Below are 17246 nucleotides of genomic sequence, written 5' to 3' on the forward strand. Positions count from 1 at the left end.
ACTCACATACTGTATATTGTGTTACAGAATTACATGCTAAATTATGGATGATGTAAGATAATGTTGCTTGTGAATTACTCCCCCCCCCCCCCGCCCAACACTAACAGTTACATATGTTTCAAATAATAAAAATAAAAGGAATACGATAATCCTTTAAGAGGATACCACTGTATAGTATTTAGATATGATGAAACATGTGACTTTCTGGGTTCATTCCATGGGTCTCATACAATTGTGCTTTATTGCTATAATTATAAATACTGAAAACAGGATAAAGAAACATTTCCTCACAAACATTACAAATGGAACTAAAAGTGATATTTTTAATTACAAAAAAAATCTACTTAAAACCTGCACAACACATATTTCTTCCAATATACAGTATATTAGCAATGCACATAGATTTGTGTACAATAAAAAAAAAAAAAAGCATTTGCTGCACAAAAGTGCTATTCTGAAAAATAATTACCCTAGTAAACTATATTGATTTTTTTGTTTGTTTTTTAGTTTTCAACCCAAAAGTTCCAGGTCATCAAATAAAGCTTGGGCCTTTTGGGGTGTGGGGATGAATGCATTAGCAAGAGAGCATTCAACCAATACAGTGACTCTCTGGAACCCCAAAGTGTTTGACTGTGTGACAATATGACAATATACCCATAAAAAAAAAAAAAAAAAAAAATCTGAAGCACAGTATTAAGTTTGGGCTACTGTGGTCTTGCAATTATAAATGCATAATAGAAGTTTAACAGATTTGTGTATAAAATAAAAAAAAAAAGTCATAGTAAAGCTGAAAAATGAATGTCAGACTGGGGATATTTTAAACAAGGTTCAAATGTACCAACCTGGGATTTTTGTATTGATTTTAGTTATGTTTACATTAATCTAACAGTTGATAGCCACTACTTTGTATGTTGTGTGCAAATTGTGTTGTTTAATATAGCATTGTATTTAGAGACGATGTTTGTGCTTTTAACAAATAACAGCTTAACTGCTGAACCAGCTTGTCTGCTAAATGTAAAAGTCTGCTTTCTGAACAGGAAAATTTTTGTGGCAGTGAGGGAAGCTTCAACAATAATTTGTCTTTGCTTTCAAACACTTATTTCCCTCAGATACAGGCACTATCTATATTTGTAGCAGTGTGTTATCACCCATATACACATTCTATAGTACCTTACAGGAAGAAATCACCTCACTTGAGTTACAATAGTATATTTTACATGGACATTTTGTCTTTTTTGTCCAGCGTTAAGTACTGTAGATACCACTCTTAAATTGCCTGTAACCCTTCTAAATATGTTTTATTTATAGTGACACAGCATTTTTTGGTGGGCTAGTTTGTATATGGTAAAAGTTACTTACTGTTACCTGGCAGTGTCAAATTTGCAGACTAACACTATTAAAAACTTGCATGTAAAAGTGCTAGGCAAAGTAACCTACAGAGGTATTTATGTAACAGGCCTTTTTTCAGTACTGTGTTCTCTGGTATTACATGGTTCGTTAAATTCAAGGCCCTTCAGTTTAAATACGAAGTTTTGTTTAATATACTGTAACACTGATATGGTTTAACCAGATTTCGACCACTATCCAAGCAGTTGTTAGTTGTCAAGTGGGTTCATTTTCCATCCATTTATCTTAATAAGCACATAGAACTTCCTGGGCAGATTTATGTAAATTAAAAACCCAAAACAAAGGGACTTGACTATATCTGAGAAACATTAAGTACCGCTAACAGTAAGTCAAACACAAGTAACTACCATTTGTTCTAATTTTTCTTTTTAAAAAAGGCCAAAAAGGTTTTGAGTTTGATGAGACATTATGTTACTCTAATACTGTGCTGTAAGGCAAACTGTTCCTAAACAGAATTCTTAGAAACCCCACCACCAGTAAATAAATCACACATGGCACAAAGCAACGAATCTAAAGCTGTCTGGGAAATAAACTCATTGAAACATGGAGATTGGTTTTGCTCTCCAATTCATTTTTTAAATAGTCTTGGTGCCAAAGACGGTGTTAAAATGTCTCAGCAACCAGTGAAATGAATCTGACTTTATGTTTTTGAATTTCCCCAAAACTACACTATTTATAGGACAGCAGAACCTGAAAGTGAGAACCCATTGCCATACCTGAATAGTTAATACAAAGTGATAACACTGAGGTCAACAGTTAAGCTGTAACCTGTGGTAAGTATCCCCTGCACATTGAGTTAAGAAAATCAGCACCAGTTGGTTGTATGTTTTATAGTCCCACCAGTTTAACATATAGGTGTACACATTAATACATAACCATTCAGTAAGTTACATGAGCCGGCAGCTTTTTTTTTTTTTTTTTTTTTTTTAAAAGACACTTGACAGTATTTACCAGTTGTATGTATAAACTGTGTCCCTCCACAGAAATAACATTTAAGATACATTCATGACTTTGATGACGGTTTTGTGCAACAATCCATTCAGACTGCTCTCAGTTCTTAGAAGGTAATCTCGTTTCCAAAGCATGCTGTTTTTGCACCTTTTCAACAGAATTTCACACCAGGCGTTTGTCCAATAAAAATCCTTCGAGCCCTGACAAGCAGAAGGACCTGATGTATATATTTGCGGTTCTCAGGTTGTTTACAAGTCTCTTCTTGGTCATGAAGAAAAACACATTTTGTATCCAATAATCCAGGGAGCACGGACAGTCACAGAATCAATCAAACATCTTCTTTAGCAGAGACGTTTTTTTGCAGGATGGGTGAGGGGGAGGAGGTGCATTGGTCTTGTGCTCTGATTTACGGATGTTTTTCTGCCAGTCTTCCTTCTCATCACACAGTTTCCGTCTCCACTCCAATAACTCATGCAAGGCTGTGCTTTCATTTTGTGACAGACACAGCTGATGGATGACCTGTAAGAAAAATACAGGCTGTTTAAAGCTGTTGCACACATATCTATCACCTGTAATAATTACTTGGGGAGTGTTTTTGTTTGCCTCCGCTGTTTCATTGACTTATTTCATTGCAGTATTTTAACAGACCCCTCTTCAGATTATACTGGTAATATTAAGCCATGTTGAAGTTTGGAGTAGGGTTGCAGTGATACCAGATTTTTCACATCACAATACAGAAATTACAATATTCTGTTATTATTACAATAAATGATCATCTGGATCTAGAACTGATATTTGATAATTTTAAAGAAAGGAACAGTTCTGTTAATGTCAACAGTAACAGTATACAATATAAAATTCATATATATAGTATATATATATATATATATATATATATATATATATATATATATATATATATATATATATCACTGAATTTTATTCTTGTAAACTTCCAAAAAGTAGTACAATGGTACATATCCAGACAGTAAACAGATTACAACACTATATACACTTTAAACTCAGTGAATGGTGTTGAATTAAGAAATAAAAATAAGAGAACATTACCTGGAATATGAGTACTCAAACAGTTATAGTGACAGCAGATATAAAAAAAAAAAGATACTGAATGCTTTACTAGAAAGAGTTGTTTATTTACTTTCCATTGAAATACAAACGCATTAAACCAATGAACGCACTGTTCCAATGGTGAAATTTGGTTTATTGTGATTATATACAATTAAAACAACTATGTCAGTAACATACACCCTGTGACAGCTGTAAATTACAAATGGGAGAGATCAGTATAATGAAAACGTTGATGACAATGACATAAATCCACAGTAAGTACTGAATACTATGGAATAAGACATTTCAGTAATTAGTTTACTGAAAATTGGATAAGTAGTATTTAACACTTAGAAATAAGCAATTGATCATAATGAGAAAATATATAAAATGACTGATTTACAGTATGTGGAATAACTTTATATGTTCTTAAGTGTGACATACAGACGTACAGATGCAGGGGTAGATGAATGACCCATTTATCCCCACAGTCGGATGCACCCAATTACCAAGTTCATCACAATATGCAGTTTTCCAAATACATGCAAAAATATGTGTGACATATGTATGCATGACCACCTCCACTTTGTCCCCTTTGCTAGGGGTTTCATCCACTGAGGGGGGTCATAAATGATAAAGGATAAAGTCATTTTAGTGCAAAATGCTTAAGCACAAAAACTGTGACACCAAAATGGACATACCCTATAATGATATCATTTTATACACAGTAACTAAAAGACCTAATACAAAATAAATACATAAAAGTTTATGGGAACAAAAATTCTAAATCTAGCTTTAGACATGACAGACCGACACGTCTCTACCTACAGTACACAGCTACATATGGTATCAGATACATTTTTTTTTTTTTAATGTACTTAATTTGTTTATATGATTTAGTTTAATAACTGTTTAAAAATGTTTTGTTGTTGAATTTAACGTTTTTTTTGCGAGTCTCCCAATGCAGCTTTTTCAGTTAGTTTTGGAACTATGCAGTCAAATAACCAAAATGTTAAACTGGTGCAGAGTACAGGCATTCACACACTTCAGTTCTCTATTTTAACAGTAAAACTTTATGACTGTATGTAACAAAGCTGTTTGGTACCCTTTCCTTATGTTTTAAGCCATAAAGAAAGCTAAATGTCAAAAGAGCTCCAGCATATACACTGAAGGGCTCTCAAATATCACCACTTAATGACAGGAAACAGCTTGTGTTTTTCTTCTCTTAACTGTCTTTAACTCATTTTACTTTCCTTTTTGCCTAGTGCGTGGTGTATCAGTTGATCCAAGATGAAAGAAAGTCTTTAAATCAATTGCTTCCTGTTTAGGCAGTCTGCTTAAATTACACTCCACATATCTAAGGTGTCCCCTGGCATTTATTGCACTTGTTGCAGTGTGAGACATAAATCAAGACAAATATGAAAGAATGTTAATTTAACCTTTTGATAAAACCTACGGTATAATGAAGATAATGCCAGTTCAAACTAAAAAAAAAAGATATATGCATGAATAAGGATTTCATCTATAACTTTCATAAAACATGTTGATTATGTTTAGATGATGGAAGGGGTGCATGGATCGCACAAACAAATGTAAGATTTGAATTTTAAGAAAATGACGGCAAGGATTATAATTTTGTGCAAGTTATGCATTAAATCCTTCTTTGTGTCATACTTGCACATCTTGCTCAATCCTAGTATACATTTTTTCTTTTTTATGGTAAATTACAATGATTTAAGTCACAGTAGCTTACAGGATGCCATGAAAAACAATGCTGTGTGTGTTTTTCTGTTTAAATCAATGATATATGAATATTTATTTACGTTAATTTAAAATTTTGGAGGCCAAATTCAAAATGGTCTCCATTAAGTCAGCCATCTTGCCAACGGGCAAAAGATACAGTACTCGCAGATTGTTCAACAATACTGTGGCAGGGCGATTGCATCCATGTGTCTCTGAGTGCTTAATCAGCGGCTACCCACACACGTGACACGGGCAAGACTCTGTCACAAATACTTATACTTTATATTCTTTAAGGTGATTATACAGTGTCTATGAATACTATAGGAAGTTCAATGACTGCTTACAACATCTATATTTCTATTTTTTTCACCTTTTCCAGAAATAACAGATGCATTTACAATCCGACTTTGTAAACAGACAATATTGTTGCTGTTGAAAAGATGGGTGATTGCAGTACCTGATATGCCTAGCTGTGTTTGGCATGTAAATACTGAAGGATACAGGGGATACTTTAATTTTATCCCCAGCTGATAGGAATCTCTGCCTGTTAAATGTTCTGACAACCTGCTAAAATGCAGATTCAGTTTTTCTCTATGAATGTCATTCTTTATGTAACCAAATTGTATGTGTTTCCAGTTGGTGCAACTGTGTTGTATAATCCATAGTGCCTAAATGACAGCTGGCTAATACACTATGAAATATAGACATACAAGCAGCTCCAAGATTCATTTATTAAGGGATGCTATTTGCCATGATTAATGACCCATCATTTACTTTAAAGTGAATTGTATCATGACTAGGGTTCCTAAAACACACTCCAAACTAGGGGTTTATATCTAAAAGAATCCAAACGTAGTATTGGTAGTACTACCACTAACAGAGGTGACTATAAGAAATTAAGTGCATCAAAACTAGGATTTAATTGGAGAATGATTTACTGTCCCCATTAATGGGATTATTAATATGAAAGATCTTGTCTCCATGGAAACTAAACATGTGATATTCCACTGTATCAGGGTTTTTTTTCTTTTTTCTAATTTTATACACATCATCAATTCCAGCATACCACAAAACATATATATTCACAGACAGCCAAATTAGCCAGATAATGGGGTCTATTCATCCGATTTAAACAGTAGGTGATCTAAACACTGCCATCCTTTAAATCACTAGGCAGGAAACTCTGACCGCTTACATTTTTTTACAGACAGACATGCACTGGAGAGACTCTCTGCACTGTTAAGAAACTTAATTTTCATAACCTCAGTTAGATCTGTCACAGTTTAGATCAATTGAATAGTTGCCAATGAGTCTTCTGAAGTGCATAAAATCAACTCACATAAATGTAGTCAACAGCCGAAGGGAAGGCATTATTTAAATTAAAATTAACATTTAACCATCATGAAATGTATTTCACATTCCTCTTCTAAAACAAAATATGATTTAGAAGTAAGTATATGTTTGTAGTTCACCTTATCACTTTTCTATGGCAAGCCAAATTATCATTTAGAGATATCTCAAATGCATGTATAAATATCTCTAAATATTTAAATATATCTCTAAATAATTTTAAGCTATATAAAATACATTTAGAGATATCTCAAAATGATTTACAGATATCTTTAAATTGAACTTTTCTTTAGATTTTTAGATATCTTTAAATCATTTAAAGATATCTCTAAATAATGTCCTATTAATTTAAAGATATCTCGAAATCATTTGAAGATATCTTGAAATAACTTCCTGTTCATTTAAAGATATCTGTAGATCATTTGAAGACATCTTCAAATGATTTAAAGATATGTTTAAATGAACAGGAAGTTATTTAGAGATATCTTTAAATGATTTTAAGATATCTCTAAATGAAAGTTTGGTGTGCCATGCTAGCACAATCCATATGGTTTCCATAGTATTTAAAGATATCTGTAAATCAATTTTAGATATCTTTATTTCATCTTTAGATAGCTCAAATTGATTTACAGATATCTTTAAATTAATTTTAGATATCTTAAAAATGGCACAATTAAAGATATCTGGAATTCAATTTGAGATAGCTTGAAATGTTTTACAGATCTCTGTAAATATTTGAAGATATCTTAAAATGCAATTTGAGATATCTCTAAATGATAATTTGGTTGCCATACTTCTCAGCCATTAGTTATTGGCCATTAGAGACTACATTGAATTTCTACACTTTTCTAAAAGTAGAAATAATAGCAAATATTATCAACACTCATCTGCTCTGAATATGAATATTCATAGGAATCCTACCTGTTTTGACCAAGAATAAATTAGCTTGTATTAAAACCAGCAACAGTTACTGGGGGCTAATGCAAGGCTGTTTGTAGTATTGGGAGCAAAAAGACAATATTACAGTTCTAAACATGGAAGTTTGTAATGTGTTATCGTTTACCCTTCAGCTAGAAAAGGTAATCATCAATGCAAAGTTAATGATGGTTTGAATAATGCATTGAATACTCTATTTAGCATAACATGTATGCCATGTCTAATATCAATATTGTTTTTCAAATTTACTTCATGAGCAGAATTTTGATTGCATGCATGTTAGAGAATACCAATACATTCAGGCATGTCAGTATAAATTGTTTAACAGTTTTATTGTTTAAAAACCATTACAAGGTAAGTATTTCTGCAAATGCAGCTTTGCCAAAATAATGCATTTAACATTTGTAAAAGCATATCATGTGGGTGTTCTGTTCTAATATATAATGCAAATTTAGGCCATTGTTAATATAATTTTATTATTATTTTTTACACGTTTATGAAATATAGTAGACGTAGTAAACCATTATATATATAAAAAATCGTTTAATCCTTCAGAATATTTATTATGCATACCCATGTTTATATATTTGTTATATATATATATATATATATATATATATATATAATATGATTATAAACTATATATATATATATAATATAGATATATAATATATATCTTGAATAAGACTATATAACTGAGATTTATGACTGAGGTGGCTTTGACTTTTTTTGAAGACTCCTCACAACTGATTTTCTGAACTGAGGTGGGGAAGCATATTAGCACTGCACCATGCACTGAAACCCAATTACTAAAGTATGATATGGTTCCCCACTTTATTTCGGAAACAGAAGACTGAGCACTCTTTTTAGAAGAATTGCTTTGCGGGAATATAAGCAAGCCTGATAAATAATGATCTAAATGTACATGTACTGTCTTTACAGACGATGCCTGTTCAGGTTGTCAGATTACCCTTCCAAAAGTTTAGCATGGTAAATGTACTTCTGCCGACTCTACTGAATGTCATGGGGCCACAAACTAGGAATGTAGTGTAGTTGACAACATACACGATCAGTTTAGTTACAGGGATTATTCTCACTCAGCAGGGTTAACAGCAATTTAATTGTATCTACTGTAATCTAATTTCTTTGGTTATGAAAAAAAAAAAAGTTTCCTGTAAATGATTAGTGAAGTTACATAACTACCACTGAATTAGAATTCAGCTAAATTAATAGTTTTATCAGGTAAGATAATTGCAATACTGTCATGAATGGATCTTTTTATTGCTATCATTACAGGGTAAATGCTACATTATGACCCCCCCCCCCCCTTATTTTGCCTCTCTTTATATATATATGCTTCCTTTTAAATGGGTTTACTACTGTAAGTTACTACTCTTCATTAACAAATAATCCACAGCACTTGGATAAAGGCGACTGCCAAATAAATAAATCATAAATGATACTAAATGTATTTCAATGGCAATGCAGTGGCCGAACAACAATACTATACAAAAGGGTAATGGCACAGTAGCACAAGGGCAGGTTCACAATAGTGGTATAAGCCACTGGTAGAATGGTACCACTGCAATAAAACATGTTTTATGACACGCAGTACATAAGAACACCAATTCTTTGGTGACATAGTCATGACATACATGAGTACCCAAGGCATCACTATGGCAGGAACCACTACATAACATGTAGCTCCTTCCAGTTGGTGGTAACATATCAGGACCACAATGCAATGCTGCTGCAGTGTTGTTACTATTAAATACAATTTTGTGATCAGTTACTGTTTCAGCTCAGGTTTCTTTACTGTAATACATTGATATTCTAATGATTCCCTATAGTATTGTTCAAAAGGTCATTTAAGAGCTATAAACAGCATTGTGAGTGATGCAAAAGGGTCTGGGGACTGGAGGCTATGCAAATTGCTGGTATTAAGCTTTTTTTTAAGAGTAGTTAATATTTTTTTGATACAATTTTTCCTTAGACTAACATTATCATGTGAAAGCGCATTGCTTGTATGAAACGTAAAACTACATAATGTATTGTCGGCCTGGTGTGTGTCAGAGAGCGTACACAAAATGTCAGGGCTATATAAAGAAATATTTACCTCACAAATGGAGATATTTAAAGCTCTGTTTGACAGTGTGCGTCGTGGTTCCAGTCAAAGAATGTATATCAGTCACAAATAGATAATACAAGTGGTGTATATTGAGTGTTAAGTGGCACAAGGCTTACAGTACATACATTTCATGGTGCATATTTGTACCCTTACTGTAATCTGTTTCCCTGACATTATCTCCCCAACTAATGTCAATGTTCCATATAGATAAATGAAGCTCTTTTCATCCATATTTTGCACTTAGCCGTAGATTGCTTTTTGTTTTCCAGAGCAGTTCATATGCAGCATGATCCAAGAATCAAATTGGGCAACACTTCATATTTCACTGAAACATGCACTGTATAGAAGTACAGGATGGTTCAATCACATGTTCTGCAAAGGTGGGTGCATGTAGGTACAGTTTACATAGTCAGTGGTACTGTTCATGTGGAATAACCTTACATAGAAACACAATGAGATTACTTTTGACTTCCATTACAGCAGCCACAATGCAAGATTGTTATTCAGCACCACCATTTTTGTTTTGTACACGTTCCAGTCCAATTTCCCATAATGACACTACCTACAACATGTTCAAAAATATATATATATATATATATATATATATATATATATATATATATATATATATATATATATATATATATTTTTAATACATATATTAAAAACTGTAACATCCTCAATACATTGGTTTCTGACGACTTTTAAGGCAAAGGAGTTCCAAGCTAATAAACTGCATTAAGGAGTTTTGTGACATCATAAACCACGAGAGCGAAAGCTTGACACCAAAACCATGTAATACAAGTGTTTGTCATATGGGGCAAGATGCAATAATAGGTACTATACATGTAACTATGTACCATATACTGTAGAATCTTACCATAGTAACTTATTGAAATAAAGTCTGCTTATTTTAATGCATAATAAAACTAAAATATTGTAATAAAAACACTTACCTTCACAATAATATGCCTCTTGTTGGTTTTTGAATGATAATTGGTACTGGGAATTGTATATATTATTATGCTGTTATAGTGTGACCAATATATAAATATATTGTACAGAAAGAGAATGTTTTGACTGGAAACTGCATTTGTTAGCATAGGGTTAAACACAACGGTATCTGTATATCTGAATGAAACTATTTTTTTAAATGGCTAAGCTAGCACTTACTTAGATGTTTATAAAACATAGCAAATGTACACTGATGCACTTCTTTGGTGACATATTGTTAATTTATTTGTTTTTTGGTATTTCATTCAATACATTAAATCCATGTATTGTACTATACAGTATTTGTCTTATATTTCACAGTAACTAGGACCATACCAAGGGAAAGGACTGATTATTAGTATCACAAACCCCAAATAGAACAAAGCCTTTTTCAGAAACGGACTACAATACATACAAAGGTTTCTAGCAAGAATAACCTCTTTCATAACAATAATTAAACAGTGCTTCATTAGTTTCACGTATTACCATGTTTAGAATGGTTTAATTAAAGGTAGACCTTAGTGAAGAAATGTGTTTGAACATTAAATGTAAATCAAGTCAATATGTAAATCTAGTTTGATTGGTCTCTCCTCACTAGTCACTTTAGACTGCATATGAATCAAAGGTCAGCTACGAGTTATGTGTGTACATGCTTCTCAGATCTAAATCAAAACCTGAACCTGGTGCGCTAATGCTGCCCCAGGGTCCCTCTTTAAACCACATCATTCTCCTGAGAGTTGAGACTGCATGACATTATGCAAATAATGCCACAGCCATCACCACTTCCACTAACAACAGTTTTACTGAGACTGCATTGTTCTCTTTTTCTATTCTGCTTTGATTAAGCTTGATTTAGCCATTGCTGACGAATATATATATATATAATATATATATATATATATATATATATATATATATATATATATATATATATATATCATATTTTATTTTACTTTATTCAGCTTCTGTCTTCAGTATATTGTTTAATATGAAGAGATGCAGTAAATAGTCTAATATTACACTGTAAAAAGATAGCAATAAATAAATGGATGCAAAGCAGGAAAATTACCTTAAAATTAGCAAAATTACCCAAGTGGGCCTTCATAGGATGCCATGCAAATGGAAAAAAAACAAAACAAAAAAACAGAAGTGTACAAATAGACAACAATATTTGCAAATATGCCCTACTTTTAATAAAGGAGAAATACGTTTCATTGTAAATATTACATTTTTTGTAGACACAATTCACATCTTATAGACCCTTGGCCTTACTGTGTTTCTAACATCAGCTTTCAAATAGTCACATTCATAATTTAGTTTAGAAAAGTTAAAAAGAAAACCTGACAATGTCCATGAATTTTATATCACGGCTATAGTGATAATAATAATAAAATACACATAAAAATAAAAACACACATACAATCGCAGTGGAAATGACAGAATTGTTGAGGTTTTATACTAAAACATGCTTTACAGAATATATGGCGCACTTAGCATAAATCGGCTACTATTGTATTTGTTCCAGTAATAGTATACTATAAAGACTTTGCTGTCACAAGAAGAACAAAAGACTAATCGACAATCTCCTACAGTATAATACAGTGTGCTTAGCTGGCAGGGCCTAATAACATTTGCAATTAAAACTGTAATTTTAATTTGAATGTCTTGTAGTTTATGCAAAATGAGTCATACAGCAAAGCTAGATAAGCCTTTGAAAAACATGTTATTTAATAAACTGCATGATCCATAAGCATAGCATATTATATAAACTGTCACCATATAACTATATGACTGTCATTTGTATATGAGACAATTATCCGAGGAAATATTTAGGACCAAAAAATACAAAACATTTTCATTTCCAGGTTGATAATTTTTTCTTGAGCTTTTAAATGCAAATGGTAGACATATAATTGTACAGTACAGATGGTATTTTGGTATGGTATCATTATTTAAATTTTCCATCTAGCCATTTATTTTTTTACTGCTTTGTAAACAAAACATCACACTTTTTTTTAACCAGCACTAAACTGTTATAAATCTACGTTTTAATTTAAATGTTAAATCAGTTTTTAAAATGATCAAATAAGTGTTTTTAACTTCATTTAAGTCTAATTCCATTTAAATGCCACTTTTTTTTTTTTTTTTTTTTTTGCCACTGATCAACACAAAAAAGTCCATAATGTCAAACTGAAAAATAATATCTACAAATTGTTCTAAATTAATCACAAATATAAAACAGAAAATAATTGATTGCGTAAGTATGCACCCCTTTTGCTGTGACACACCTAAATAAGCTCTGGTGCAACCAATTGTCTTTAGAAGTCACATAATTAGTTGAATGGAGTCCACCTGTGTGCAATCAAGGCGTTTCACATGATTTCAGGTTAAATACACCTGTCTATGGGAGGTCCCACAGTTGGTTAGTATATTTCCTAACAAAAACTACATCATAAAGACAAAGGAACATTCAAAGCAAATTCGGAATAAGGTTCTTCAAAAGCACCAATCAGGGGTAGGAAATAAGAATATTTCCAAGGAATTGAATATCCCCCGGAGCACAGTAAAGTCCATTATTAAGAAATGGAGAGAATATGGCACAACTGTGAATCTGTCTAGAACAGGCCGTCCTCAAAAACTGAGTAATCGGGCAAGAAGGGCACTAGTCAGGGATGCCACCAAGAGACCTATGGCAACTCTAAAGGAGTTACAGTCTTCCACGGCTGAGATGGGAGACACTGTGCTTATGGCAACAATAGCCTGGGTGCTTCACAAAACTGGCCTTTATGGGAGCGTGGCAAAAAGAAAGCCATTGTTGAAAAAAACTCACATCAAATCTCAGCTAGAGTTTGCCAGAAAGCATGTGGGAGATTCTGAGACCAAGTGGAAGAAGGTACTATGGTCTGATGAGACCAAAATAGAGCTTTTCGGCCTCAACGCTAAGCGCTATGTTTGGCACAAGCCTAACACCACACATCATCCTGAGAACACCATCCCTACCGTGAAGTTTGGTAGTTGCAGCATCATGCTATGGGGATGCTTCTTTGTGCCAGGGCCTGGAAAGCTTGTGAAGATAGAGGGCAAAATGGATGCAGCAAAGTACAGAGAAATCCTGGAGGAAAACCTGTCGAAGTCTGCAAGAGACCTGAGACGGGAAAAGATTAATCTTCCAACAGGACAATGACCCCAAACATACAGCCAAAGCCACACTGGAGTGGCTTAAAAACAAAAAGGTCAATGTCCTGGAGTGGCCCAGTCAAAGCCCTGACCACAATTCAATTGAGAATATGTGGAGAGAGTTGAAAATTGCTGTTCACCAAAGGTCCCCATCCAACTTGATGGAGCGTGAGCAATTTTGTAAAGAAGAATGGGCAAAAATTGTAGTGTCCAGATGTGCAAAGCGTAGAGACTTATTCAAATAGACTCATGGCTGTAATTGCTGCCAAAGGTGCCTCTAACAAATATTGACTCAAGGGGGTGAACACTTATGCAATCAATTATTTTTTGTTTTGTATTTGTAATTAATTTAGAACAATTTGTAGATTTTATTTTTCACTTTGACATTATGAACTTTTTTTTGTGTTGATCAGTGGCAAAAACTCCTAATTAAATCAATTTTGATTCCATGTTGTAACACAATAAAAAGTCCAAAATGGGGGTGAATACTTTTGAGAGCCACTGTATATCTTTTCAGCAGCTGCTCATAGTAATGTAAGCTGTTTCAAAGGTCATTTAGAAACATGTTCAATGTAAAAATGGTTAATATGAGAATAATATTATAGAAGTGATATACAGCAGAAACCTAACAGCAACTTTGACCGGTCTATCAGTATTCTCTCTTTTGACTAGAGCCATTTGTTTAGAATTAAGCAAACCTCTGCAATTTTAACATATTGGGTTTAATTTCCTGATACATGTACACGTTAGATTCAAGCAATTCCCAAATGATATCACTATATTATATTATTTACAATCATCCTAATTATGACTTCCCAACAATTTCTTCTAAACAGGAGGTATTGTTTTTATTTAAAAAAAAAACCCAGCAGCACTGAAAATGGCCCACTTTGAAATTCCCAACTACAAGCAAGAGAATCATTCACCGAGACAAAAAAACAGCAATGAAAACAGCCTTCAGTGTAACCCTTCAAATTCAAATGGGGCTGAAGTGAATTGCTTTATGTTATAATTGCATCTCTGGCTTCTGGTGAATTCATCATAAACCACTGGGGCTTTCGCTCTCATTTGTGTCGTGTCATCAGAACCCTTTAATGCAATCGTAACCTTTTAATTCACTGCAGCCAATCTATTATTCTATAAGAATTAGATCTGATATAATTATGTAAATATGGCTTCAGTACATTCTAGTGCCATTTTATTTCCTGCATCTAATGTGACTAAGGACCTGGCCACTCCGTAAATATACGTCTAGATCACGGTAATATTAACTAATATACGTTTAGTTACTGAATATGCGTTATATGAGATTCCGTAGTATAAATAGATATATATATATATATATATATATATATATATATATATATATATATATATATATATATATATATATATAAAATACATGGATGAAGGCTATATTTACATCCTGAGCCATAATACAGCAGTAGTGATGTCAAAATGGCATATTCGTCTAGAGAATTATACTTGAGCTTTAACTCATATTTGAGTCCTGTGCACCCTGAGACCACTTTTAACCACACAATGTCTTATTTTAAATCACTCGACAACACCCACAATTCATGGTTTTTAGGCACTTTTAACAAATCTGTCTCTGTGAAGATTTACAATCATCCTCCACCGACGACAGCACCAACCAAGCAAACGAGACAAATAATCTTCGACTCTGACAGCGACTAAAAAATAAAATAGATAGCATATCTCATTGAAACACCTTTTCCTTAAAAATACATCATTTTTTGCAGTTTAATATCTACCCAGTTTAATTCACCGTTTCTGAATTATCAAAATAACGATATTTAAGATTCTTTACTATTGACTTAATTTATCTTATTATTATTCACTAAATTCACTTGCAATATGACACCCATTTATTGTCTTTTTTTATCACAGATAATATCCATGTATTATAAAAAAAAATAATAGATGGGCTTCAGTAGTTTATGCCATCACATAAACCCTAGATGGAATTATTTTCCTGTAACTCACTGAAGCTCGTCTATTGTCCTCTCTATATATAATACCATCATTACGTATTTTAGTACCATGTACCTTCTTTTTTTTTTTAAAATATTGCTGCATTCTAAAAATAAAGTTAATACAAATCCTAATTATACTTACCATTAAGAAGTTTCACAGGGAATTTTCAAAATGTTCACATTTTTTCTTGGTTTATATTATGTCAATTATTGGTCAGAGCTAATATCAAGCAAATCAACAATATAGGTATTCTATTTGCCCACATCTCCTCCATGGTCAAATCTTCCTTCTACCATCCTCGAAACATCTCCAAAGTCCGCCCCTGCCTTTCCCTCCAGGATGCAGAGATACCTTGTCATGCATTTGTCTCCTCTCGAATCGACTACTGCAACTCTCTATATGGTGGTCTCCCGGCACGCACCCTAAACCGACTGTAGCTAGTTCAGAATGCTGCTGCCAGGATCCTTATGAGATGTAAAAAACATGATCACATCACCCCCCCGTCTTGCCCAGCTGCACTGGCTACCTGTGAAGTTCAGGATTATATTCAAAACTCTCCTGCTTACCTACAATGCCCTTCATCACACAGGTCCCGAGTACCTCCTCAGCCTGCTGACCCGCTATGTCCCTACCCGCAAGCTGAGGTCCTCCGACTCTGGCCTGCTTTTTATCCCCAAGCAAAAGTGCACCACACTTAGACAACGCTCATTTAGCTTCATGGCTCTGACTCTTTGTAACTCTCTCCCAGCTTTGGTGCGTGATGCTCCGACCATAGCTCGCTTTAAATCAACTCCCAAAACCCACCTGTTCTCTTTTGCTTTCCATGCTCCTTAAGCCTCATATCTGTTATTAGTAGCTGCTACTATTTCATGTATTGTTACTATCATGTATTGTGCACTTTCCACTGTATTGTACTATTTCATGCATTCTGCAATTTCCACTGAATTTAGTGTACTATTTTCATCTATTATGCTACTATCATGTATTATGTACTTTCCACTGTATATCATGTTTTATTCATTTCTATATTTGAAGTATTATGGATTTTCTTATATTTATTGAATCTTGTAAAGTGCTTTGTGGTGGTGTTCCACTATGAAAGGCGCTATATAAAATAAATATTGATTGATTGATTGATTTAGCAAGCAAGTTAATGGACTAAAAACGTACCACAAGTAATAGGATAATTGCAGGGCTGATTTAATATTAATAGCTGTATTTTTGCAGTACTGTTAATTAGGGCAGATTCCAAATTCTTCTTCAGAAAGACTATTTTCTTTTAACCAATACCTGGAAGCTATAGTAACCAACACGTATGTGTAGAAGAACTGATTATAACTACAAGCAGGGGGAAGCAAAGGAAGACAGTCAGCACTTAAGCAAGAAGACCTAACAGTAAAGTTCAGACGATCATTAGGAATAGGAAAACGTCAGCACCCCTGTTGTCTGAAAACTACTTTAAACTGCATTAAATAAGTCTAGGGGATCATTATGC

At 33.3% G+C, this 17246-nt stretch overlaps 1 protein-coding gene across 1 annotated transcript in view; it reads right to left on the reverse strand.

Moving 5' to 3' along the window:
* Positions 1-224: 224 nt before the first annotated feature.
* LOC121327511 (unconventional myosin-XVI-like) overlaps positions 225-17246 on the reverse strand; it is a 153819-nt gene continuing 136797 nt past the window's right edge. The window contains exon 35 of the mRNA XM_041271581.1: positions 225-2877. Within this exon, the coding sequence (XP_041127515.1) occupies positions 2683-2877 (195 nt within the window). The 3' untranslated portion in view covers positions 225-2682. The remainder of the gene's footprint in view (positions 2878-17246) is intronic.

Source organism: Polyodon spathula, chromosome 15 (genome assembly GCF_017654505.1).
Source record: "Polyodon spathula isolate WHYD16114869_AA chromosome 15, ASM1765450v1, whole genome shotgun sequence".
NCBI lineage: Eukaryota > Metazoa > Chordata > Actinopteri > Acipenseriformes > Polyodontidae > Polyodon > Polyodon spathula.